General features: G+C 41.4%; 1 protein-coding gene across 3 annotated transcripts in view; it reads left to right on the top strand.

Moving 5' to 3' along the window:
* LOC144781938 (cytochrome P450 2G1-like) overlaps positions 1-27,223 on the top strand; it is an 878,243-nt gene that overhangs the window by 309,510 nt on the left and 541,510 nt on the right. For all 3 annotated transcript variants that reach the window (XM_078661025.1, XM_078661024.1, XM_078661026.1), the window contains exon 4: positions 21,111-21,263. In XM_078661025.1, the coding sequence (XP_078517151.1) occupies positions 21,111-21,263 (153 nt within the window). The remainder of the gene's footprint in view (positions 1-21,110; positions 21,264-27,223) is intronic.

The following is a 27,223-nucleotide window of genomic DNA, read 5'->3' on the forward strand; positions in this document are numbered from 1 at the left end:
GAGTCAGATGTTGAATCCCAGGATTCAGAGGACGAGGAGCTCTGAGCCGGCCCATCTGGTGTGCCAGGGCACAACCGGCCCCAGGACCCCATCGCCCCCCCACCACATCTGCAGCAACACCAACAGCTATGCTGACCCGTGTTGTTATGGCCTGTGCGTACTCCACTACCACCACTACCAACATCACCACAACCAGTGCTGCCTGCAACACTCCCCCTGTCACAGAGGATGACAACCCCACCCCACCAACTAAGGAGGGCAGGGAGAGGATGCGGGTGCCCACAGTGGAGAGGCAACAGGTCCATAGCAGCAGTGCAAGTGAGAGGGGCAGGGGCACCCACAGACAGCCACAGCCTGGGACCGAAGCCCTGGACCATATAAACAGAGTCCTTGGGGCATATGAATGGGCCCAGGGATGAACGGGCCGGTCAGAAGAAGATTCCCACAAGCTCCTCCTGCTGATGAGGTCTATGGACACCTACATGGGACAAATTGTGGGCCTCTTGGGCCAGCTAGTGGCGGTACTGAGGGACAGGCCTGCGCCACAAACAACACCTCCACCTCCCCTTGCTGGGCCGCAGGATGACAGTTCAACATCATCCCCTGCTGCCACAGAGAGGGGTGAGTCCTCAGACCCCACTGGCCCTAAAGCAGAGGCCCCCCTGCCAAGCGACAAAGGGGTCGTCCCAACAAATCCCTGGGAGAATCTCGTGGCAAAGCACCTGCCAAACATCAGACACAGAGCAAGCCCTGATGGCAACCCTCTTCACTACTGCATTGACTTTTTGGACTGTCCTTCCCCACACTGCCCTGTGAATGGCATCTGTCTATTGGACTGGATAACCACATCAATGTCGTGACTACTCGATTCTCTCATTTACTATAGCTTTCAACTCCCCGCTTCACTAATCACCTCAATGTAAATATTCACCCCCTTGCATGTCACCATTGTAAATAAATACTCCTTACACACATGTTGTTGTTTCAGCTCCGTCTTTATTCCAGGATGTGCAGTCTTCACCATGATTACAATGTACCAGGAGTATGGAATGATTGTAGGCAAGGAGAAGCTGAAGGGATCTAGGAAAACACAACAGAACAACATTCACTAGTCTGGGTGTGGCATCACAGACATCACAGACATCACACAACACTCACCATCAAGCTAATCCAACACGCACACAGCACAATGAGCAACAAGTGCCAACATATACATCCTGTAGATGTTCCAAACTACCCTGTCCCAGAAACAGTCAGCCACCACTGAGTCAAAAAACAGCTGCAGTCACAAAGCTCACATACACCTTCACAACAACAGCAATATCATCAGACAATGGGTCCATTGTGCATTGTCACTCACCTTCAAGTGAAGTAGCGGTTGATGAGCTGTTGACGCAGGTCAACACCTTCCTCCTCTCCACTGTCCTCATCACTGGACACGGGTTGGATTGCAGGCGGGGCCTTTGTTGCTCATCAGCATCCAGGAGCAGGGGGATCTCCTTGTGAATGGCTAGGTTGTGGAGCATGCAGCATGCCACTACAATCTAACACTCCTTCCTGGGCAAGTACATTAGTGCACCTCCGGTCTTGTCCAGGCAGCAAAATCGTGACTTCAGGAGACCAAAAGTATGCTCCACCACACGACATGTCCTCCCATGGGCATCATTGTAGCAGATATCAGCTGGTGTCCTGGGATTCCGCAATGGGCTCAGCAACCAATGACGGTTGGGATATGCAGAGTCACCTAGGTGTGAGAAACACAGGTAAACATTATAATGTTACTGTGGCATAGGACAGCATGTCACCACACAGCACACTATTTGACTATGTATACTCACCCACAATCCATGCACACTCAGGAAAGTGATTAGCCATCAGCTGTGATACAATGCTGCTAAGCATGATGTAGGAGTCATGAGCTGAGCCTGGAAATTTGGCACACACATGCAAAATGATCATATCCACCTGGCACACCACTTGACCATATATGGAGTGGAAATGTTTATGATTCCTGTAGATGTGCTCACGTGCCTGTTGTGGGACAAGCAAAACATGGGTGCAATCAATGGCACAGGCAACGTGGGGGGTGTGTCCAAGGGCATAAAAATCTCCCTTCACAGCCTCCAATTCTGGCCCCCTGGGGGAATGGATATATCTGTCCTTGTAGACCATCATAGCGGACAGGACATCATGCAGCACCATACTGAACATAGGTTGCGACATCCCACCTGCGCTGGACACCGTATGCTGGAATGAACCAGTGGCGAAAAAATGCAGGGCTGCCATCACCTTAGACGTTGGGGTGAAAGCTGTTGGAAATGTTCTGTGAGGCTGCAGGTGGGGCTCCAACATAGCACATTGGTTTTGTAGGGCGGCTTTTATGCTTTTATCGAGACAGCATCTCCTCATTCTCAATGTCTGCCAGCACTGTGAATGGATGATGCAGATTTGGTCTCCTTCTAGTTGAGATGAAAGTGAACACATGTCAATGCAATACACCATGAGATGTGTACAACACCTTACGTTTTGACTGACACAACACTAACAATGACTGTCACCACAATTGAGTTACAGAGCAGCCTACATGTAGGGACACCTTCAGCTACACTACTCGTACACTTGTCGCTTGTCACACAGCAAGTACCTCTGAAAAATCTGACCATGAGAATGCACATAGGGATATGGCCATATCTAGCATGAGCAGGCCTGAGAGTATTTCATACAGCATATGTGTAAAACTGCAACACTACTGTCTCATACCTAGCTGCTGTGCCTGACACACCTTCAAGCGCAAGTTGAACATGGCACACATCAACACAATGACCACAGGCTGAGCGTAAACGACAAGTGTGTGCACGATCCAAGATAAGAAGACAGCAAATCTGTACATTCTTCAATAAGACATACATCGCTGTGATTTTCACTGCACTTTCACACATTGACATTTGTACACATTGAAGAGTCCATAGCAACACTGTTCTGTGTACATGCCGATCAATATCACAAGTGACATGTGAGGGAGTACATGCCAATGTACAAAATCACATACACACACATGGCTTGTGTAGTCAGCAGTGTGTTAAATGTTACATAGGCATTGTGTGCACAATGATGTGCCATTGGGGTGGTTGTACCACCCGTCGCTTGGAAACACATAGTGGCCTTAACCAAGGCTGCGTACTGGCACCATGTTTTAAAAAAAAAAAACAAACATGGTTCCAACACATCAGACTATTGCGCAGATTTATTGATGACGTCCTTGTGATATGGAGGGGTGATGAGTCCACAGTGTGGGAATTTCTGGAAAGGTTAAATGGCCGAAATCCGTTACTGCATTTCACATTTACCATCACCAAAACAGAGTTGCCATTTCTGGACTTGGTCATTGAACTAAAAGGAGGCAGGCATTCCGCCCGTGTCCCCCATAAACCTACAGACAAAAACTCCCTGCTTTCTTTTGAGAGCTTCCATCCTAAATCTCTAAGAGGGAATTTACCGGGGGGACAATTTTCTGTCTCCGGCGGAATTTCACTGACAGGACAGTTTTTAATGATGAAGCAGAAACTCCACAATAGAGGATATCCAGAGAGGGTGGTTAAATGAGCTAGACAGAGAGACATTCATGCCAACAGAGAGAACCTTTAGGAGAAGGTGGAAAAAACAACGGTTTCCAATATAGTCTGTGTTACAACCTTCAACACAGCCTCATACCACATCAAACGCCTAATAATAAAAAAATTGGCGGATATTGAACTCCAATGGCCTCGAGTTAGAAAACCCTTTGTTCTCCTTCAAGAGAAGTGCGAACCTAAAAAATCTACTGGTTCACACTCAACCCCGTATCACTAGACCAAATAGAACTCAAGGTCATTTGGATTTTGCTCCAGTTACAGGACACACAAGATGTGGTTCTTGTGATGTCTGCCATCTGACAAAGGACTCTAAGAGTGTTGATGTGGGCCTCCCCTACCCATGGGAGCAGAAGGTCCACACAAATTGTAACTCAGAAAATGCTATGTATCTAATTGTATGAGTTAAGCATGCTTTTGGGCTAATGTCAGATACATTTCTGATAGATGTAGGAGATACATAATTAGACGCAAAGCTTCGAGTTTCAGAGGGATCCTTATGCATCACTTTATATTTTTGACATGTTATATTATGGATACATACCAGTAGCTGGTTTTGCCTGCTGAAACATCGAAGCCAGACTCTAATGCTTAGAGCCTATACAGTTCTCAATGCTCCATGTCATCAGGATTAAGAAACATGATCTTAATCAAATTATTTTACTCAGATTTGTAAAAGACCATAACGATTGGTGGTCTCTAGCAGATAATATTATGTCTCCCACTTGGCACTGTATTCATTCGTATGCAACCAGTGTGACAAAAATAGTTGGTGACTGCCCTGGGAGCGTATCTCAGGCTGCATGTCATCATGAAAAAGAGACATGATTAAACTAAGTTATTATAATTTTTTTATTGACCAGTTAAAAATTAACCAGACAAATGGGATAAAATGGAGCAGGGTGGAATACACATAGAGGGGAATTATGTGTCTCCCCAACTGTGGAGATGGAAATGTCGAGAAAGGATGGGCACTCACTAATAACAACTGACTGAGTCATTGTGCACTGTTATGTTATAAGTAATTGTTACTATTTGATTGAAATACATACATACCACAGAATGCCTTGACAAGGTATGCAGACTACATGGGCAGTCTTGATCTTCGCATAAACATCAAGAAGACCTTTGTTATGATAGAAGGCACAGGAAAAAAAAACATCAAAGATATTTTCCTCACTAACCAAAAACTGGAAGTGACAACTATCCATATCTAGGAATCACAATAGATAGAAATCTAAACTGGAAATCAGCGGTTGAAACTAGAAAACATCTCCTCAAGAGAGCCACAGCCGCCCTGATAAGCTTTTCACAAAAACTAGGCAAAATGTCCCCTGTGGAACTATTAAAAATCTATCAAGCCAAATGTCAAGCAATAGCACTGTACGGAGCTGGCGTCTGGGGACACGCAGATGTCAGTGCTCTACATGTGGCAGAAAATACATTCTTAAGATTCCTCCTCTCAGCACCCAGAGGAGTTTCCACATATGCTTGCCACATGGAATTAGGGATATCACACTTAGAGGATCTGGCAAAAGTCCAACCGTTGCTTCTTTGGAGACGCATATGGACCTCTGAAAAAAATGTGCTCACAAAGGCAATAGTGGCAGATATAATGGTCCTAGACTATTCGGTGAAAATTAAATGGCTCTGCTACATTAGAAACTTTCTCACTGATATAGGCCTAGAGATCTATTATAACACACCTGAAAGGATCATAGAGCTATCCAAAAAGGATCTGAAACTAATGGCCTTGAGCCATTTAGAAGGACTAAGGCTAGCAAATGAGTCAAGCAAAGCCTCCGTCCTCCATTCAATTATGGTTCAGACCACTATTAAGATTCAGCCATATCTAACGCTTGATATCAGTATCTTCGAACGCTTTCTGCTAACTAGATTTAGATTAAATCTTTTCCACCGCTTAGTAGCCTTTCCAACCAGGAACACCTGGGAGCCAACCCTTGGACTGTGCCCTTGCAATGATACATCATCACAGACTACCATACATACTGTGTTGTTTTGTAAATTTTATCAGGTCCATCGCAAAATTTGGCTGCTAACACTGTTAAAGCGATGGGGCATTAGACAGTGCCGTCCTGCTATGTTGCGTCTTCAATTTTTAGAATCTGAATGTATTTGCTATCATGTGGTCAATTACCTGAAATGTATTTTTAGACATAGGAAAAACCTCTGAATGTAAATGTCGAAATTTTAGAATAATGTTTTTTTTAAAGTGTAAAGATTCTCGTTTAACGATTTTTATGGGAATATAACTTTTTATTATGTAAACGACTAAATATTGTTGTATTGATGCTGATCATGTTGCTTTTATGGATTTCTATCACTGAAATACTGAATAAAGAAATTAATAATAATAATACATACCATTCTATGTGACTATTTGATGTTTAAAATCAATAAAAAGCATTAAAAAAAAAGATTACGTAGACCACTTGCAAACCAATCGATAGGATTACGAAACCGGGAAGAGTGACGTCAGCACGTCGAGGTCACATGGTTTCATGTTCCCCCACGTGTCCAGAATTAAATCCTGTTATAGTGGATGATGACAACAGTAGCTTGCCACCTTCATGGCGAGAGTTGGAGATTTTTCAGGCATCACACCTACCTTGATGAAGTAAGGAGTCTGGGGTTCTGGAAGACGGAACACCGATACAGGGCTTACCAACATGATTGTACTGGGGGTTCTAGGTACTTCCATACAAACAATACACACAACCCCTTACTAAATTTGAATCGGAGTGGTGGTAAATCCATACATACGAGGCTACACAAGTGGATCCATTCATAATCCTGGCCTTACACCACGCAGGGGCATACAAACAAAATGACTTTGAGATCAGATCAAGATGGACACAGAAGGTGTCCATCGTAATTTTCAACAGTCACAACACCAGTGACTGAGGGGAGTGACTCTTTCAATCACTACAAGATTCAATTGACCCATTGATTTATTGTAAGGTTCATGCTCATTGAGTATGTCAACATGTACACATTTTGTCCCCTTGCAGACTTTGACTAAAGGGGGTCCTCCCAATATCTCGCTAACACAAGCGATTTGCTCAGTGAAACTCAGTGAGTGGGACTTTATGTACTGCATGAGTGGACACGTCCTATTGATACAGAATTGGTCTGTGGTGTAAACAAACTCCTGCGTGTAGCAGAGAGTGGACACTGTTCCACAATCAATGAATGGTCCGATTTGGACAAGCTGCTTACAATTTAAACCAACTATGTATGGTAAGTGACATGGTGGCGTATGGATGTGAGTGATGAGGGAATGTGCATCTTGGGGAATGAACTTTCTACTCCTTGACATCTTTGAAGAATGGGAAGGCGACCTAGTATTAATATTCCTCCCTCAGTGTTTTTTCCACAAATTATGAAAAGAGTGTAAAACAGGAAAACGCTATATGGGAAAGAATATATCCCATTGATACCTAAGTCAGGTTCAGAGAGTATTACATTTTGGTATCCTAAAGTTCCTGATGAATGTTGTAGTCACCTGACACTGTGGGCACGGTTACAGTCGCAGACACATATCAACACCTCTGCAGTAAGGAGGGGTGAAGGAATTCTAATCTTCTCATATCACCACCATCCTTCACATTTTTCAACGGAGCCAGATGGCCCAGGAATACTAATGTTTTTGTGGGGACACATCTGAGCAACATTCAACCTCTACTGGCTGCACTTTTCTTTGGTGATCCCAAAACGTATTGTTTGTATTGTTTCCCCTTCTCTTTTGCTCCACCTTAGGTGTTGGTCTGTGCAGGGGTGTCAGTAAGCAAGCCCGATGATGAATCATGTCACAATTTTGTGAGTGACCGCAGTGTTTACTCAATGAGCACGTGCCCCTATCAAAATACACGTTCCTACAATTTTTTGTGTATTATGCCATGTCTTTTTAACTTTTTTATGACCAATTCATTTCAGCATTTGCAAAAATGTAAATTGGCACCCTCGAAATTTTGCAGGTCATAATGTAAAATACTTGCAGTACTACATATTGTTAAGCCATACACCAATAGGGCTTCAAAGGTTGATAGAGTCATTTAACCAATATGTTTTAGCTAATGATCTGCAAATGAATACGAAAAAAACTAAAATCATGACGATAGGTTCAACAAAATCGGATAAGAAATTATGGTACATTAATGGGCTATTGCTTGATTCAGTGAAATAATATAAATACTTTGGAATCAGGTTTGATGCCAGAATTAATTTTAAACAACATTTTACTAACTTAAAGGCTAAAGCAACTTCACTTCCCTTTGCTTTCAGATTATTGCACGACAAGCTACTTTACCTAAGCCACAAACATAAATAGAGGGTAATGAAGGCAAAGTTGATTCCCTTGCATGCTTATGGGTCAGTAATCTTTCGGTGGAAAGACAGTAAACTCCTTGATGAACTACAAATAAAAGTCTTTACATCAGTTTTTAGGGCTTCAAGAAAGTTTGGGCATGCTAAGGTCAGGCTGGAGTTTGGTCTAATAAGCCAAACTCTGGTGAGACAATCCATGTTTCTAAAATGTCTAGCTTCATTTTCTCTATCAGATTCTGGCTCTCTTGTTAATTCATGCAGGCAAGAAATAATAAATAAAGATTATGCTTGTGCTTGTAGAGCCTACTAAACAGAAAGCTTAATCATTTTTAAACTTCACCCTTTGGAACACTTGGATAGAAATAAAATAGTTTTTAAACAGATCTTAAATCAAGCAACCAATTTCCTATAGTTTTCTGTGCATAATGAGGCGATTGCAAAAAGAAAGCATGCTTAGGCCCACATGCATCATTGTCAATTGCATTCGCAAACGGTGCGAATCGCAATTTTCTGCCGTTTGCAAATGCAATTGTCAAAATTGGGATGCATCATATTTTTCGCAATTTTAGGAATCGCAATCATGTTGCGATTTCTAAAATTGCAATTGCATTTAAGAAATCGCAATTTTAGATTTCTTAAATGCAATGCATGAACATTTTCAATTTGCGAATTCGCAAATAGGGAGAGGTACATTACCATGAAGTGGACCTTCATGGTAATTTGCGAAAACTTACATAAATGCACAAAAGTGCATTTTTGAAAGTTTCATTTTACACACACACATGCCCTTGGGGCATGTGTGTGTGAAAAATGCCCTTAAAGTTATATTTCAGGGGTGCAGGGGGGGTCCTTTGAACCCCCCCTGCACTCTTGAAAAAATTGCGAATTCTTAATGCATAGCCGTTTGCGATTTCTTAATTGTGATTCCTTAATTTTCACAATTAAGAAATCGCAAACGGCAACAATGATGCATGTGGCCGATAGTCTGTTATTAATTTGTACAAAAAATCCAAGCCCCAACTTTATTTAACTTTCCATTTACAACCGGTTTTAATTGAAAGATATCTTAAGTTAAGATTTGGCAGCTATGTGGTTGAGTCAATGAAATGCTAGTGCATATCGTATGTATTTGCCCCAAATTACGACAAGAGCGGGAAATACTGTTAAAACCCAATTTTAAGGAAATAGGAGTAAAAACTTGATGCCAAACAATTATATCATGCCTCTTAGGGCAAAACACCCGTTTAAAAAAACATTTTGTTAAGTTCATCCTTACAGCTGGGAAAAATTGACCCAGGCTGATGTTCTGCCCGTGATACAGGAATTATAAATGGTTATATAAATACCCATGTTGTTGTAGTAGTAATGATTGTGTAGTAAGTTGGTCCAGACAAGTAGGAGTATTTTAAGAGATATTTATTTGGATGATAAGTAAGTACAAGTTAAGTACAAGTTTAGTTCAAATCTAGCCCCACCAGGAGCACCCAGCTGGTAGCTCAGCCCCATCTGAACTGTCATTAGTCTCCCAGCAGCACTGAACATTCTATATTACATCACAGCACTGAAGCATTCTAATGACATCACCCTGATGGCAGGAACATACATAAGGAGACATTACTCATAGATTATAACATATCTCCTTTTCTCTGAAAGCGAACAGAAAATTTTAAAACATAAGTCTGTAAGAGAAAAGTATACATACCCATCAATACCCGCTGACACAACTACTGGCCAGGCAAATGTGTCAGAAAGAACAATAAAGCATGTGGAGTTGAAATAGACATTCTCTTACATTTCCTTACATTTCCTTAAATTAATATACTATATTTTCTCCTCCTCTTCCTCATAAAGAGTAAAAAGGAAAGAACAGCTCAACAACCACCTCTCACATATCTAACTCAAAGAAGAGCATGTAAGGAGAAGGACGTCAAGAAGAAAATGGAAAAATTGAATGAAAGCATAAGAAAGAACAGATAGTGACTTCTCATACTATTCAATAAACAGTATCAATATAAGAATAAGATAAACATTGAGCAAATAGAAGTTGAAACTCATATAGTTAACCTGGAGAAATAAAGGTAGAAAAAGGGTTAGAGAACCCAAATCGCTAATAAAACATTGAAATGTTGACAGGAATATATTTATATCAACATCAAAATAGAATATTGAAAGTAGTAGAGTTATTGACAAGAAGAAATCCATCTCCTCAACCTAAAGGCTGAAAATTGAAAACCAGTGAGTAAATAACAAGAAAATGACCTCACCAAAATCACAATTGAATATACATTGAAACTGGAGATACTCTGTGCGTCGAGTTACACGCATGCATGTATTAGATTATTGTATATATGAATGTATATTGATAATGAACAAAAAGAGTTAATTGAGTAATCAAATTTTGAAATTTTTGCCAGGCAATACTGCATAAATTGAAATTGAATAATATTGCACTAATGGAAAATGTTGAGAAAATAGAGTATTTGAACTTTTGAAATTGTGCAACTTTGAAAATGTGCACTTTGGTCAATCTTGAGCATTGAGATAGATTGAAATGGCACGTATGTAAACCTGCAAAAATTTACAATTGAGAAATTGTAACATCAATATGTATAACAGAATATTGTTTCCTTGAGGAGATGCGGTAGTGAGAAGTAACCGCTAGATGGCAGTGTTGAAACACATATAGTACTGTACTTGATGAAACAGCAGATCGATGTCATGAGGAAAGTTCCCAAGAAAAGCGATTTCAGTACCTGTGGAAGATTTAATGAGACGCTCTGATGGTCTTGAGAAAAATTGATGTATAAACAGGAAGGCATGCCTGAGATCTGTGGAAAACTTGGCTAGAAAAATAGTGAAAGCGTGCCTATCGCTGTAGAAAATGTTGATGTAAAATAGGCAAATTCAAAATAAAGCGTGCCTATCGCTGTAATGATGATAATGAAATGACGTAGGGAGATAGAAAAAAGAAGACTGCACATGAGATGATCAATCAAAAATGGCTGCACGTCGACGTGAGAGGTGCCGGGTGGCTCTCGATGTCAGCGTGCTTCAAGGAGATCGAGAGGTGGTAGAAAGGCTGGCTGACTCACGTCATAGAGGAGGATGACGGTGACACGGTGACACCAGAAACAGGTGAGGTGGCATGTGCTGAGTGCGTGCGCTCGGTGTGGAGCTCGGAAACGTTTGAAATTTGGCAAAGCGGTTTAACTGCCAGGTAGAGGGCAAGTTTAGAAAGTAAAACAATTGAATTAAAATGAAATAAAATGACACCGCTATGTGCCCGACCACAAAGGTTGCAAGAGTACGGAAAATGGGCTCACCTGCCGTGCGGTTCATCGAGGGGCTGCACCTTACCTTTAAGTCTAATACTAGGCTTGTGGACTGTAGGTTGTCAGTAAAGAGTAAAATGTTCTTAGGCTCCCGGCAATTTGAAAATGAAGCCTTGAGTATTTTGAAGAGTAGGCAAGGCGGCTGATACGTGATGCAGCTGACATCTGTAATGCAGGGCGATCTGTGTCACAGGAACACGGTTTGGAGGTAGCAAGGAGTTACAGATGGGAAGTACTGGCTAATTAAAAATCTGTTTGAGATTGATATGCGCAGTGTTTGAACACCATACTACGCAGGGAAACACAATCAGAGATCCACCAGTTACCTTCCTTTTTGAGTTGTTGCTGTGGTGAGTTCTTTGAAGTTAAAGTAGATGATTTCCTTTGAAATTAGATGATGTTGAAAACAAACTCGAATTGATGAGTGATACAAATAGACTTGGCTTGTGCAGGTTGGAGCACAAAGATTGCTTTGATTTTGAAAAGTGCTTGAATACTGATAATTTATAAACCCAAACTTGTTTTGTGCTATAGTTGAAGAGTCCAATTATTGAGAGACTTGTGAAGAGGAAACTGGCACATAGACGTTGGGGGCGACCGGTGAAATGGTCTCTGGTGGGGCTTGGTGCCAGAGTCTTTGTTTAAAATTGAAAAGTTGAAAGACTTGCCTTCTTGAAGCTTGATTTCTTCAGTTGAGCACGTAGAGGGTAAGTTCAAATCGTCGCCATCTATTTGCTCAATGTTTATCTTTAACTTCAAAGAACTCACCATTTCTGTTCGCTTTCAGAGAAAAGGAGATATGTTATAATCTATGAGTAATGTCTCCTTATGTATGTTCCTGCCATCAGGGTGATGTCATTAGAATGCTTCAGTGCTGTGATGTAATATAGAATGTTCAGTGCTGCTGGGAGACTAATGACAGTTCAGATGGGGCTGAGCTACCTGCTGGGTGCTCCTGGTGTGGCTAGATTTGAACTAAACACCATCAAAATGTAATAAGTTGGTCCAGACAAGTAGGAGTATTTTAAGAGATATTTATTTAGATGATAAGTAAGTACAAGTTAAGTACAAGTTTAGTTCAAATCTAGCCCCACCAGGAACACCCAGCAGGTAGCTCAGCCCCATCTGAACTGTCATTAGTCTCCCAGCAGCACTGAACATTCTATATTACATCACAGCACTGAAGCATTCTAATGACATCACCCTGATGGCAGGAACATACATAAGGAGACATTACTCATAGATTATAACAGATTGCAATACAGGTTCCCCTGCAGATGATCTCAATAAAATGCTGTTAAGCTCTGAGAAGAGTTACGGAGGCATTTTACAGATTAATGATTTATTAATATTATTATATATGATACTGTCAGTATCAATTATATCATGTTTGGAGGGATTGCAAAAAGTCACTTTAATTATTGGGCTGGGCAAAGCGGCTAAGATTGAATGTTTCTAATGTTTTATTGTTAGTATATCGAGCTGTTACATAATGAAAGGAATGGAAAATGTATTTATGATGTTTTATGTGGTTTCAATGGCCCAGTATGGCATGTTATCACTGATTTATCTTAATATTTGTAGTGCATCTGTTTTATTTGCTATGATTGTAATGTTTTCGTTAATTGGACAATAAAGATTTATATATATACTGGTTATTGTGCCACAAATTCCATGTGCTTTGCTTTTATTTAAATTGTGAATGAGATGCATATTGGGTTTTCCGTAATGTACCATATACATTTCAATGAATGTTATATTGATTTTGTGCATCATGTTCATTTAAAATGCATGCAATATTAACTTTGACACATCAATCCTTTTACATTCTTTTTAATTATGAGTAATAGTCACTGCAGCATGTGCCTTATTCGTATTCACTAACTAAATGAAATATTTAACTCAAAATGTTTCTCAATACTCTCCACATGTATCATTAAAAGTACTTCATGTCCACTTTTAATGAGGTTATATTTATTTAGACAGATGTCATCGTCTTTTGTGTCATACACATTTCAAAGCATTTCATTTCAGTCCGTATTTAATAATTTCACAAGTAAGAAAACTATTTTTTTGTTGATTACAATTTAGGCAAATCCTGCATAAAACATTGGGTCTGATTTATAATTTGCCAGTTGACCATTCATCTATCAGTGAAGTGGAGGTAATTTCGCCTCCACCCTGGCTGTGTTACTGCCCACCCTATTAAGAGATCACACTGGCTCTGCAGAGATCTTTATGCCTTCAGAGGAACCTCCATGTTGGAGGCTCCTCAAAAGACACTGGGTGTTTGCTGAGTGGCTCCCATGTTCCAGGTAGACGCTCATCAAATTTAGTTGTTTTCCAAAAACAAACTCCCAAAGTGGGAGATTACTTTTAAAAAAACAAAAATTAAGTGCCCCTGACACTTTTTATATTTTTTCCCAGGGTGTGTGTGTAATTTTCCTATTTTCTATCCGGGCCACTGGGGATTCTGTAGCAGTCCCAAATGAAAAAACATATTGCATCACATCACCCTATTTAAATAGCATGGTCTGCCTGATGCTCCTACCGTCAGCCCCAACTCTGTCAAACTACCCTTGAATGGTTTCCAATGGTAAAAAAAGTGGAGACACTGCCATAAGAAACATGAATGTTCACCCGATTCAAATAGAGCGGGTTGCCCAACAATTTGGTGGACAGAGTACTTTGTCACATTTCTGATGAAGTTTCATAGCCACCAAACTCTAAATCGCGCCCAATGTTTCAATCAAAACATTAAATACAAAGAAGTATTTAAAAGTTGAGTCATACCAAAAGTTGAAATACTATCAGTTTTCTAAGATGTGTTTCAATGTCACAAAATATTAGCAAAATTAAAACAATGTATGTCATTGTTTCTCCATCGATCCTATTGTAAACACGTGCATTGTAGCCCAGAGCACTTGCGTTAAGGCAGACATGCTATTAAACACGTTTTGATGGAATAGTCCATCTTCCAAAAACTAAATAAGGCTCATATTCCCTTAACTCAAATCCTACACAGTTGGTAAACACAACAGCCGAGTGCATACTCAATGAAAAAGATACAAAAATGTTCCTTATGGTCCTCAACATGCAAAAAATTAAAGTAGAACTCCCTTATCAGAATAAGTGGTTCACTGACCTAATCTTTGAGCACAGAGATCTATTAGCTGTAGAACATATAGATTAAAAATATTTCTTATCTCAGCAAACAATCTCTAATCAACTAAGAAAACCAGAACTTGCTCTTGCTTACAGCGTGCTGGCTATGGAATCTAAAACGTTGAGCCTTGTTTAAAAGTTGGAGGACGACATACTCTGCCACAAAGATCGCAGATATCCCATCTGCTATGTTACATGTTTCATAGGCTACAATACACTTGTGATATGGTGGATGGGTTTTTAGCCATGTTCGTCATGAAGTATCCAGTTATGCAAGCTCTAATAAGGACCTTTGGTAACTTTACACATACTTGATTTGGCTTTACTCTGAAAATAAATCTGGTGCATCTTTCATAACGGTGCATATCATTCCATCTACAATCCTCCTTTAACCCCTCCGGTGCTGGTGACTGAACCGCTCCGTCACCAGCCTCGGTCGCGCTGTGCTGGTGACGGAGCGGTTCCGTCATGGCCTGCTCGGCGCGCCTGCACGGCGCTGATTTCGCGCCTGCCCTGGACGTTCCATTGAGCGGGCGGGGCCGTGACGGAACTGCTCCGTCACAAGCACAACGTGCCAGAGGCTCATGACTGAGTGGTTCCGTCACGAGCATGGGAGCGCCGCGCGGCCCCCCCTCCCCCCTAGCGCTGCGGCGGAATTGCCGCCGCAGTGAAGGGGTTAAGTATATAATGCATGCCTTAGACAAACCTTTATAAACACAAAATAAATATGAGATGATTTCACATGAATATTCACAAATCTTACTTTTGCAACCATATTTACAATCACTCAATTGCATCAAAATTCGAAAACACCAGTTATAAAACACCCAATATGCACAAAGCTGTGCCTAACGTTTTTGAACAACAGCTCCCACAAACACCTCTTGGTTGGGTAACTCAAAAATATACCTTAAAATAGCTCAAGCATTTCTTATTTGCCTTCACTCAAATCTTTGTATGTTATAGTTTGTAACACTTGAGAGCTTAATTGCAGGCAAAACAACTTTCTGCACAGTCAATATTTTATAATTAAGAAATTCAGATCAAATAGGTGGGAATTTGCAGTTCCTACTGGAATCCTCTAAAATGTCTTTCCACAAAACACCATTAAGTGTCTCCGCTATGATAAAAACCCTCAATCTCTTGTCTAATTTGGTTTTGTGGGAAGGAATTGCCCAACCAGAATATTATAATTTTTTTTCAAAAGTGCAGGCTAGAATTTAACAGCAACCAATTGATGAATCAGCAATACAATTAGGCTAGGTATATTTCTGTTGAGTTTTGAAAGGGCATGAGGTAAATAGATAGAAATCCTTTTCAGATTCATAGGTATATCATTTGGGTATAATTTGCAGAAAAGCAGATACATATGTATTTGTTGCTCATTTTAATGTGTATCATTTTCCTTTCAATTTTTTCAATGTTAGTAAGATTAATTTAACTGTAGATCATATTTATTTTAGCACTTATATTCACTTGCCTGTGTGTCCTCTGTTACCCCCACACCTGCCCCATCATCCACTGTGTTTCTCTTTTTTAATTCACAATTTTGCATTAACATAAAGGGCCTCATTACAATGTCGGTCAGAAAGCAAACTGACCGAATCCTTGTCGGAATTGGTTCCGACCGACTTGCATTCAGCTAGTCCGACTGACCGATTATGATGATTCCAAAAACTTGACCCTGTTGCAGGCACCCAATGGTGCCTGCTACACTGTGCATGGGTTTAAAGGGGGTCCATGGGTACCTCCACGGTCCCAACCAAAGGCCTCAGGATGAATGGGGGGCCTGCTACAGGCCTCCAAATTCTGTTTCTGACAGTCATTCTGTGTCGGACAGACCGAGTCGGAAATTTGTCCAAATCCTATTTGGACTGACCAAATGGTTACCTTTCCATTGTAATCGGTTGGTTGGAAATGTTTCTAAGTCAGTCGGAAACATAGGTTCCGATGCGGTTTAGGAAAAATCGACTGCCTTTCATAACCTTTCCGACCAACATCAAAATGATGCTCAAAGTTGTTATTCATTTACCAATCAAAGTAATTGGTGATGAATGCACATGTCAGTGCAATAAGGCCTCCAATATTTTTTACTTTTTACGGCAGACAAAAGTTGATTTAAAAGCCACTTATTCAACTGATGAACTCTTACATAATGCTTTCAAAGGCGACTATGTTTGCCAGAAACCATGCCAGGCTGCAGTCTGGGTCTTGGTATTACTGTTCCTATCTAGAACTTTTTTGGTTGATGAAAGTACCATTTTTGGCTTGAGAACCAAATTGTTTCAGACTGACGTTGCTGTTTTTTGTTTACTCTCAGCACTTGGACCTGCTAACCAGGCACAGTGTATAAGTTTTGATTCCTAAAATATGATAACATTGGCCACCTTCTAACTGGCATATTTAACTTTCCTATGAGGACATAGATTATGGTTCAAAAATACACCCACAACATAGAAAGTTAAATATCACATGTAGACTGTAGCACATATTGTGCTATCCCTACCATTGTTCGCTTTTCCTTCAATTTACGCATGCTACTGGACTTGTCAAAATAACCCTTTTGACAAGGGAACATCCTTCCTATTAATACGTCGCCACTGTGTAGACCTTGTAGCCAAGGAGGTAAGGTGCAAAGTATTTAAAAGTGGGACATATAGAAAGGTGATGTTACCATGTCCTTGAAGTGACAAGCCCCCAAAGCTGTTATCTTTGTGGAAGGCTCTGGCTGTCCTAAGAGGGAAATTAGTGTACAGATTAAAATATTAGTTCTACTATCTCAGGTTTGGGACAAGATAGAAAAAATGGTTCAACCATTATTTTGTAATATTTATTGAAAATTACATGATAAAGTTTCCTTTTTAATAAATGGTAAAGAAAAATAAATTTTAGAAACTTATTTTTTCCTACCTAAAGCTCCTGGAGGCTAATTGTATCACCTGAGAGCAGATGCCCTAACAATGCTTGACCTTAATAAGGTATGAAAACTGCCCCAAGAGTGGAGATTATGTCTTAGCCTGGTGATTGGATGGGTTTAGTGTTGAAAGTATGATACATATAATCTCAGATAGGGAAACTGGGGCGGTTTCACAAACTTCATTAACTTGAAAGGGACATAGGTGAAACCAGTTCATAGTTTAGTGGTAACGGAGACCTGAAAAAGGGTAGGCATTTATTCTTTAGGCGGCCCAAGGTAGTCCATTGAACACCAGGTCAATAGGAGAGGGAGCTTGTCCAAGAACCAACTTGGTGTAGCTTATGAGGTGGGGACTGCTTAATTCACACAACACACCCCTGTCTGACATACAAGCCCATCTTGGATTCCACCTAGAACTGTTCAATAAAACACAGTAAGTGCTGTAAATGTGATCATGATTGACCCTGGGCACTTTTCCTCTGTTAGATAGGGAGTGGCCAGGGGTCACCCTCACCCACTGTACCTCACCACCAGCTCATCAGAACACTTTCTGGACCAGTGTCATAACTGAAGAAGGACTGAACTTCTGTGGAAAGCTAGCTGCCATGACTGTTAGCATTAGCTGAAGCCATTTTCTTTCTTTTGTGGTAGCCACTTTAGTTAGCCATGTGCTCGCCATGTGCTTTCTCCCTCTTCACTTGTATTCTGCTTGTGTTCTTGTGTCACTTGATATAGTTAATTGCTTCATCACTGAGCCAGAGCCTTGCACATGCTCAGAAAGACCTGTAGCTGCCAATACCCCTGTTCTAATATGTAACTGTCAGGCTATTCTTACTGATGTAAGCAGTTTAGTCTCTCCTCCCACTCTGTTGACTAAGCTATTCTCATGTATCCATATATGTATTTGTGTGCACACATGTACTGCCTCTTTTTAAGTCTTCCTGCATACTCAGCGGTACATTGGGTATATTAGACCTGTGATCTTTGTTCTCCTTAGACTGTCTCATACAGCGGTCTGAGGGTACTGTATGATGCAGTCTCCCTCATGTGAGGTTAATAAATACTTCTTTTTGATATTATAGCTTTCTTGCTAATCTCTACTTATTTGTCTAAGGACTAGTGCGCAAAGAAGGGCGAACCCCTAGCACCGGTAGGCCTTGATGAGGCCTACTTCTACACTTCCTATGTTTTAAGACCTTTGAGGAGACCTGGAAGGACTTGACATGTTTCCACTTGTACCCACAACAAAGAAGTGGAGTCCAAGGGTCAGTTGACTGACCTTCTGCATGGCTATAGGGACACAACATGCTGCAAGGGGCCTTTTTTTCTGAATTGCTCTCCTAACCAGTTACAACTTGAGCTGTACTGGACCCTGCAGGTGTCCCCTGCTGGAGTAAGTTCGGACCCCTTAGTGGTGTCAATGAGGTCCTAGGACCTTTAGCTGTCTATGTTTTTCCCAACAACCTCTGAAAAGTTGTCGCTTCCCGGTTTCCAGAGGACCTAGAACAGCACCAAAGTCAATCCACCCATGCTGCAACCTCATTGGTCAAGAAAAGAAGGTTGGTTCACTCAGAGCTTTTTGCCATTTGAAAAACCTGTTCAGCAAGTGCATGTTTCAAGCCTATCTGATTTTGGTGCAACCTACCTGGGAACAGCCTGAAGCCTTACACCACTGTAGGATTCGAAGCTCCAACAAAAGAGATTAGGGTCCTGATTTATTTATTATTGGAGAGGGTACACTATCGCAATTGGAACAGAGTCTCCTTCTTGCCAATATTGTAGTCCATCCAGCAAATTTATAGGAAGGCAGATCTTAAGTTACAGACCTTAAGTTTCACCAGAGCAGAAATTCCTCTATCTCTGCTGTGGCCAAACTTCTCCAACAGCCTTTGTCATTAGGGCCAATGGAGAGTTGGCTACAAATCCTCCCTCCCAATTTAGATGGGCATACCTGTAGTCACTATCTACTGTTTCTTACCACCATGTAAAACCTGGTGGTAAGGAACAGCAAACTATTAGAATGCTCCCCCACAATGGGAAAAGACTCCCATGGCAAAAGGAGCATTACTTTTTTTCTTTTCAAAATGAAAATCCTTTTTCTGGATTTTGTTTTTAAAAGAATAAATGAATACCATTTGCTACTGGGCTGCATACTTTTAATGCAGTCCCTTAGCAAACAGTAAATGCATTTGCAGGATTTGCAGTGATGGTTGTTCCTGGAAATGCCTTTATAAATAACTGTCTTCTTGGCAGTTAGTTATACATTTGATGGGTGGCCTCTCCATCATGGGAGAACAGTATTTTACTTCATTTCGATTGTGGACCCATGGGCCATCTACCGTGAATTCAATGAGTCCCTAAGTCCAAACAAAGAAATCCTGACCAGGTGAACATGAGAAAAGTATCTAACCAACTAGAGGACTTCCCATGGCATGAAATTTGAACTTTTACGCCAAAATCAATGCTTCCAGCTGGACTTCATCCAATGGCTATCCTTATTCAAGAGGACTTCATCAGATGCAATCTGCAGCATTTACCCCAATGAAGTATTTTGACTTCTATTTCAGAGATGAAGTCAGAAGTTATAGTCTTTGCATAGGAGATACCACCTTTACGTATTCGACCTGTGTCCATTGTGGTTAGTCTGAAAGAGCATCTATATTTCCAGTTCCATGTGATTAGTACTTCTAAATGCTTCACACATTTTCACTAAGTTAAGCATGTCTGCTCTGTTGCATAGCTACCAGGGATTGTGCTCAGGTTAAAATTATGGAAGCCTTTGTCTGGACCTAAAATTTTACCAACATTTAATAGTGCTTGTTTGCACTCTATGAGACCTTCTAGAAGCTGAGTGGAGTAGTATTTAAATTGCCAGTGGCTACCTATGTTCAACTTGAGACTACCCAGGTCACTGGATTAGACTCGAAACGTTTTAAAATGCTAGTTCATGCCTTACCATTACTTAGTCTCCTATTGAACATTAGTATTCTTCACCAGAATCATTCAAAGCATATACTCTACTATAACTGATGAATTCTAATATCAGTATAATACGGAGCAGAACCGCTGTTCTGAACAACAACAAAACAGCTAAATAAATTGTCGAGGGGAAAATATATAGTACATATATTTGAATGAGAAAAACATGAAATGCAAACAGAACTCCTGGAAGAAAGTACTATTTAAAAGTGAAGGAGCCTCTTCCCCTAGTACCTCACTATTTGCTGCCCTGGGAAAAGATTTACTCATGCCTGTGTGAGTGGTATATCTCAGTCAGATTACCTCTGTCTGTGTTCAGGTTGGGAACAGTCCTAAGAGGAGTTTGTGAATATCCACAAATGTGTCAGTTTTTGTATATCCACAAACAGGGCATTCCACCCTGGGACGCCTGCTGACCTCATACAGGTGGAGAATTACTCACAAAGAACATAGACGTTTCTGTGTGAACACATCTTTGTGTGAGTGCAAAACAACGTTTGTATATTGTAAACAGTTTTTTGTGTGTAGAATTCAAACCTGCTAGCACAAACAACTTTGTAATTCAGGCGACCTAATGTTGTGTCTCTCCTGAATCTGCTTATCTTAACAGGGAATTGAAGATTTGAAATAGAAATTAACTAACAAAGAGAACCTAAAGTGTAGTGTGTTTGGATTATTACCACTCCAAATCACATTCTGAGCTGTATTCCTCTGATTATTTTAATTTCCTTCTGCCCTTAGGGATGGCATTCACTAAAGACATTGAACGGTGGAAACAGTTACGTCGTTTTTCACTTACTACCTTAAGGAATTTTGGAGTGGGGAAGAGAAGCATTGAGCAACGAATACAAGAAGAAGCCAGCTGCATGTTGGATGAGATCAGGAACAAAAAAGGTATAAATACTTTAGTTACATGGGTATACTCTTACTATAATGTATGTGTTATACTGGATAACAACACAATTGCATCCATTGTATTGTCCTATCAGTTTGCAAAGTTAAGTACAGGCAAATAGAATTGGTGAATACAATAATTAATACAATATAGAGTCATACAACTACAGTTGCTTCCAATGAAGCATCTAAACAATTCAAATAATGAAACATGTTGACAAAGATACCTGACTTACGTAATGGCATAATTTACTTTTAGCAAAAGCACCGACATATTTAATCTCAGCCGTGCACTCTGCCACGGTTCTGTATTACCAGCAAATAGTTGGTTAACAACCTTTGTGTTTTTTCACTAATGACTCATGGGCCTAAGAGAAGGTTTGCAGAAACCTGGCATTCACTGATCATGTCACACCACCAACATTGTGTAAGTAAGAAGTACTTCAAGACTTCCAGCCAGCTCATTAGGCCATAATATTTGAAGTAGATATAATCCCACTGCACAAAATGCACAACATTTCACTCCATGGTGGAAGTTGGGAACCATAAACATTCAGTGATCTTCCTTGTTGAACATTGGAAAATGAAAATAGAGACTATGTATATCCCCTGATTTTAATTAGCTGGTAAAAAGACAGAGGGCAGCATGGCTAAAAGTTAGTGCATGGCTTAGTTAAGGGAAACATCCTTTACAACGCAACTTTTACCACGCAGTGCCTTTACGACGCAACTTTTACAATGCAAACCATTACAACGCATTGCGCTGGGGGGCGCTCTAGGATAGGGAATAGGTTTAATTTACTATCCAACACCTTCCCTACTATCCACGGGGACTGGAGTTGGAATAGTAAATTAAACTATTCACTATCCAGCGCCCCAAAGCACTATGCGTTGTAAAGGCATGCGTTGTAAAAACAGTGTTGTAAAGGCATGCGATGTAAAAGCATGCATTGTAATGTCATACTTCCCTTAGTTAAGAGTGATGTAGAGGAGAGTAGCATGGGGTGGCGAAGAGTGGAGTGGTGTAGGGTACAGAAGAGTGGTATCATTAGATTGGTGTACAGTAGAGGGGCATCGAGTAGAGTGGTGTACAGTAGAGTAGCATAGAATAGAGTGCCATAGATTGGAGTGGCATAGACTGGAGTGGCATACAGTAGAGTGGTGTAGAGTAGAGAGGAATAGGATGGAGTGGAGTCAGTGGAATAGAGCGGGAACATCCATTACGACGCGGTGTTTACACCGCACTACCATTACAACACTGGTTTTACAACGCAAGCCGTTACCATGACTTGCGCTGGAGGGCGCTCTAGGCTAAGGAATAGTAGATTTACTATTCCAACACCTTCCCTACTGTACGTAGGCTGGTGTTGGAATAGTAAATCTTACTATTCCTAAGTCCAGCACCCTACAGCGCAAGTCGTGGTAACGACTTGCGTTGTAAAACCGGCGTTGTAATGGTTGTGCGGTGTAAACACCGCGTTGTATTGACATACAACAGTAGAGGGGAATAGGGCGGCGTGGCATAGACGGGAGTGGTGTAGAGTAGGGTGGTGTAGAGTAGAGTAGGTGTGGGCACAGGAGTGCACTACGTGGAATTACACAGAGTTGCATAAAAACTCAGTGGCATTCCACAGAGTTCTGCAGCCCCCTATTTTAAGATAGAATTCAGGGCAATAGGATAAAGCAGGTATTTGTGTCTTTTGTCGAATATGTGCCTCACCCCGCCTTGCCCCCACACCTCCTCAATAGGGCTCTCCTCTTTCCGGTGTCCAAAGCATCCTGAGCCTGAACCGTTCTGGCTTGTCACTGAGGCCAGGGAGCCTGGCCAGGGAGTGCGGGCCGAAAGATGGCTGGCTGATCAGGTCAGAAGAAAGTAGTCCCCCAAAGCAGGTCAGCTCCTGCAGCTCACAGCTGCATTGTAGCGTAATAACGTAACATGTACCAGTTAAGGAAATATCCTGGTGTTGTCACAGCACAGATTCTGCATGCTCTGTCCCCTTTCTGAGTAGCACAGATGTCTGAGGCAGGCTGGGGGAAGCGAGAGGCTCCTCCTGCCCCTCTTTCCCCCAATAGTGCACTCAGTCCTAATGCCTCATTTCGAGCACTGCTTTTGATTGTCTTGTGGAATGACTGGAAGTGGGTGTTGCAAGTTGTGACTAAGCCTACTTTCAGAGCGCTGCAGCAGGTGCCTAATACACCAAGCTAACCGACTTTCAAAACTGCAGTGAAGGGCGGGAGACCCTGATACAGCTGTAAAAATATGGGTGAGGCAAGCCCCGTGCAGAAAGTAAGCAACCTTCACCAATTCACCTGTTAAAATATTAACACTACAATAATAGCTTGTTTTAATAGTGCATAGTGTTCCAGCTCTATGACTTCTTTCCACTGTAAGCAATGGGTTGCTGTTATTGCACATCTCAATGCTACCTCTTTCGTCATCCCAATAGCATGAAAGGCAGGGGCAGTCCTACCCGTAATAGAATCAGTGACGTGTAAGACTGGCACTGATCTATGAAACTGGTACCTCGCAATTCTCTTAGAAAAGACAGTGTTGAGGAGAACAAAGAAGTAGAGTGTCATAGTTTGGTGTGTAATAGACTGGAGTGGCATAGAGTACAGTGGTGTAGAGTAGAGTGGTATAGAGTGACATCGCATAGATGGAGAACCGGGCCTTATGGGCCGGGCGGCGCAGGGCACGCCTAATATCTCCAGATTCACCTGCCTTGTCAGACAGAGACACGAGACACTCTGTTGGGCGTAGAAAATCAGTTTATTGGCTGCAGCCAAGCACAGGTATCCAAGAAGTACAACAGAGGTAAGTTCTTAGGAGACTGCCACTTAACTCCGTGGCTCACAATCTCTTAAAGGTCATAGGTTTACAATGCCCTCTCCCAAAACATACAAAACCAACAAATAGAAATAGTACGAAAACAAGCTATCGAATGTCTAAAACACACCCTCCTTTCAGACCCTGTGTGCTCCCCTCCCCTCAAGTTAATCAACACTAGTGCCTGTAATTTGCAGGTGGTAGAACATGTTCGTAGGCTTCAAAGGATAGTTTATGTAACGAGAGAATACACGAAGAGAATAGCGAAGGCCAGTCAAATAAGATAAAGTCAGAAAGAATGGTGGGACTCAAACAGTGGAGTAAAGCAAGGATGAATCAGTCTAGACATGGATTAACGAACTCGGCCAGACCCTGACATCGGTTTTACAAACAAGGACAAGGGGTTACTTTTTAACAGAAGGGACACGTAATAGCTAAGGAAGCAAAAAGACTGTGTTCGCCGTGCTGCCTGAGTGAGGCAACACAAAATGGCGGCTGAACACAAAATGGCGGCTAGATACAAAACGGAGTCGAAAACCACGGAACCTCAGACCCTCCTTTTGCCATGCTCAGGCAAGGCACAAGGGACTCATGTTAGTCTGAGTCGATGTCAATGGTCATGAGGTCATTGAGTTGTTGCTGTACCATCATTCTAATAGTCTCTGTTTTCTGTGACACTGGTTTTGGAACGCATACAGTGGCACAAAGTCCACAGATGGCTGGGCCACACTGTAAACAGAGGCAACAAGAAAAGATGATCGCTAGAATCACTCCAAGGAAAGTTAACACTTTCCATCCCCATGTGGACAGTAGTCCCCAAAACCATCCCATCACAGACCAATCTCCGGTGTCCTGACGAATGGACTTGGAAATGACATGTAGCATAGAAATGGCTTGGTATACTGTAGGGGCATTATCAGGAACGTAAACACAGCAACTAGACCCGATTAATTTACAGACTCCTCCTCTATCTGCAAGAACAATATCTAAAACCATTCGGTTTTGTAAAGTCATAAAACGATCCGCCTGAAGTTCAGCTGTCAGATTATTCAATGCTCCAGAGGTTACATTTATGGTAGCATCGACCACACGGACTAGTGTCTGATGTTTCTGCTATTAACTATTGGACCCCAGAAGGGAAGAAACCCTTTCAGAAAATCTCCTCCTTCTTGTCCAACTGTGTCCTCAGGATCAATAACCCCTCTCCCATATCTCTTTTTATGATGATCTGCAGGAGCAGTATATGTTGGAGGAAGAAGGAAAGCTATATAACATGTTCCAGAGAAATAGGCAGGAAGCCATGTATAAGCTCTGTCGTGGCAGATAAAATATGTACCTTGGGATGGTACCAAAGGTGAAAAAAACCAAGGGTTTATAAATGTATGTATGGGAACAGCTACTCTTTTCCTGTTTGATCTTAGTATTCTGGCCATTTATTTGTAAACACAAATTACCTTTATGAGGTATAGTCCAAATCGGTGAAGATCTTTTCTGTTTAATCTTATCAGTGAGGCTAGTGATATAACGAGTCACATTCCAACCATCATATGCTCGCTTCTCATCGATGGGAATTTTACTAATGTCAGCAATTTTTGCCATTGTTACTATACCCTTTATCAAAGGACTGTGGCTGAAATCTACTCCACCACTATATGACCCACCAGGAGGATATCGGAGTTGATTCTGGTATGCATTAGAAAACATAGCCAGATAAGCCCAAGCAGAACCTTCGTATGAAAATGGGAGAACTAGATACGGCATCCCTCTTTCTGTATTATGGGGCATGAGCCCACAGACCCAACAGTCAGTAGTATTGATCACCAATTGATGCTGATGCATCAACTGGATAAACAAATTATTAAGATATTCTGTTCTCCTCATTTGCTCATGGTCTGGGAGTGCATAGAATTCATGTGGAGAAATAGTAGAAGAGGAATTCAAAGAAACAGAAGTAGGAGCAGGTGTTGGCTGCATAATGTGGACAATCCATCATACACAAGCTAATAAACTACATAAACATACTAAAATGCATAATACTACGCCACAACGACTAAACAGTAATTTCTTATAATGATTTCTTTTCATTATCTTAATATCACTCCCTTCCACTTCGTTATCCATTACTCTAAAGGCGTTGCTCACGATAATCTTCCTAGATCACTTGGCTGTGATTATTAGCCGTCCTATGACACTGCAAGTCCTGTTGACCTAGTCACTATTCAGGTCACAGCCTAGGACTCCTACCGTGACCCTGCAATTTGATGGATAGTGGAAAAGGAATGTCTTTTAATAAACTATAAAAGTATCACCAGCAAAAAGAAAAACACAAAGTTCAATTAGTCTTTGTTAACCTTGGCCTCAGGTTGTACCGTGTTTTGCCAGGTATCGTTTGATCTTTGAACAAGGTCTCTGGATCTGACGTGTTCAGTCGCAGGTGAAGAGGTACAGATTCCTGTAGCACGTCATCATCTTCCTTTTCAGAATTTGTCCAGTCCAGGCGTGCACTACTAAATGGTACAAATCTGGGTACTTTCTCAGTTTCGAGGTCACCTATACCTTCTCGAACCCACTGATCATAGGGTAAAGGCAAGGGTACCCTCTTGCAGTGCATGCCATGAACCCAGTTTTTCTTCCCCACGACCTTCACGGCTGTACGCGTTGTCAACAACACTTGTTTCGGCGGCCCCCAACGAGGTTCCAAATTCTTTTTCCTCTGAAAATTCTTCAGGCAGACCCAGTCCCCAGGTTGGATGGGGTGCCCTGGATCTGAGGAAGCCTCCGGCAAAGCGTTTTGGACCTGTTGACGAATAACACGTAATTTAGTAGTGAGGTCATGCAAATAGTCAACCAACAATGGATACGGAACATCGGAATATTTCTTTGGTCGAGGGAATCCCCAAACATTTGCTGGACGTCCAAAAACAATTTTGTATGGACTAAGTCCCAAATGAGAATGAACTGTTGTTCTAGTTGAGAGAAGTGCCAAACGCAAGGCATCAGGCCACGAAAGGCCTGTGCTGGCCTGGATCTTTGCTAACTTGAGCTTGAGAGTGCCATTATAACACTCTACCAAACCCGCTGACTGAGGGTGGTTTGCCGCATGGAACTTCTGTCTAATACCAAGACCCATACA

Source organism: Lissotriton helveticus, chromosome 9 (genome assembly GCF_964261635.1).
Source record: "Lissotriton helveticus chromosome 9, aLisHel1.1, whole genome shotgun sequence".
Classification (NCBI taxonomy): Eukaryota; Metazoa; Chordata; class Amphibia; order Caudata; family Salamandridae; genus Lissotriton; species Lissotriton helveticus.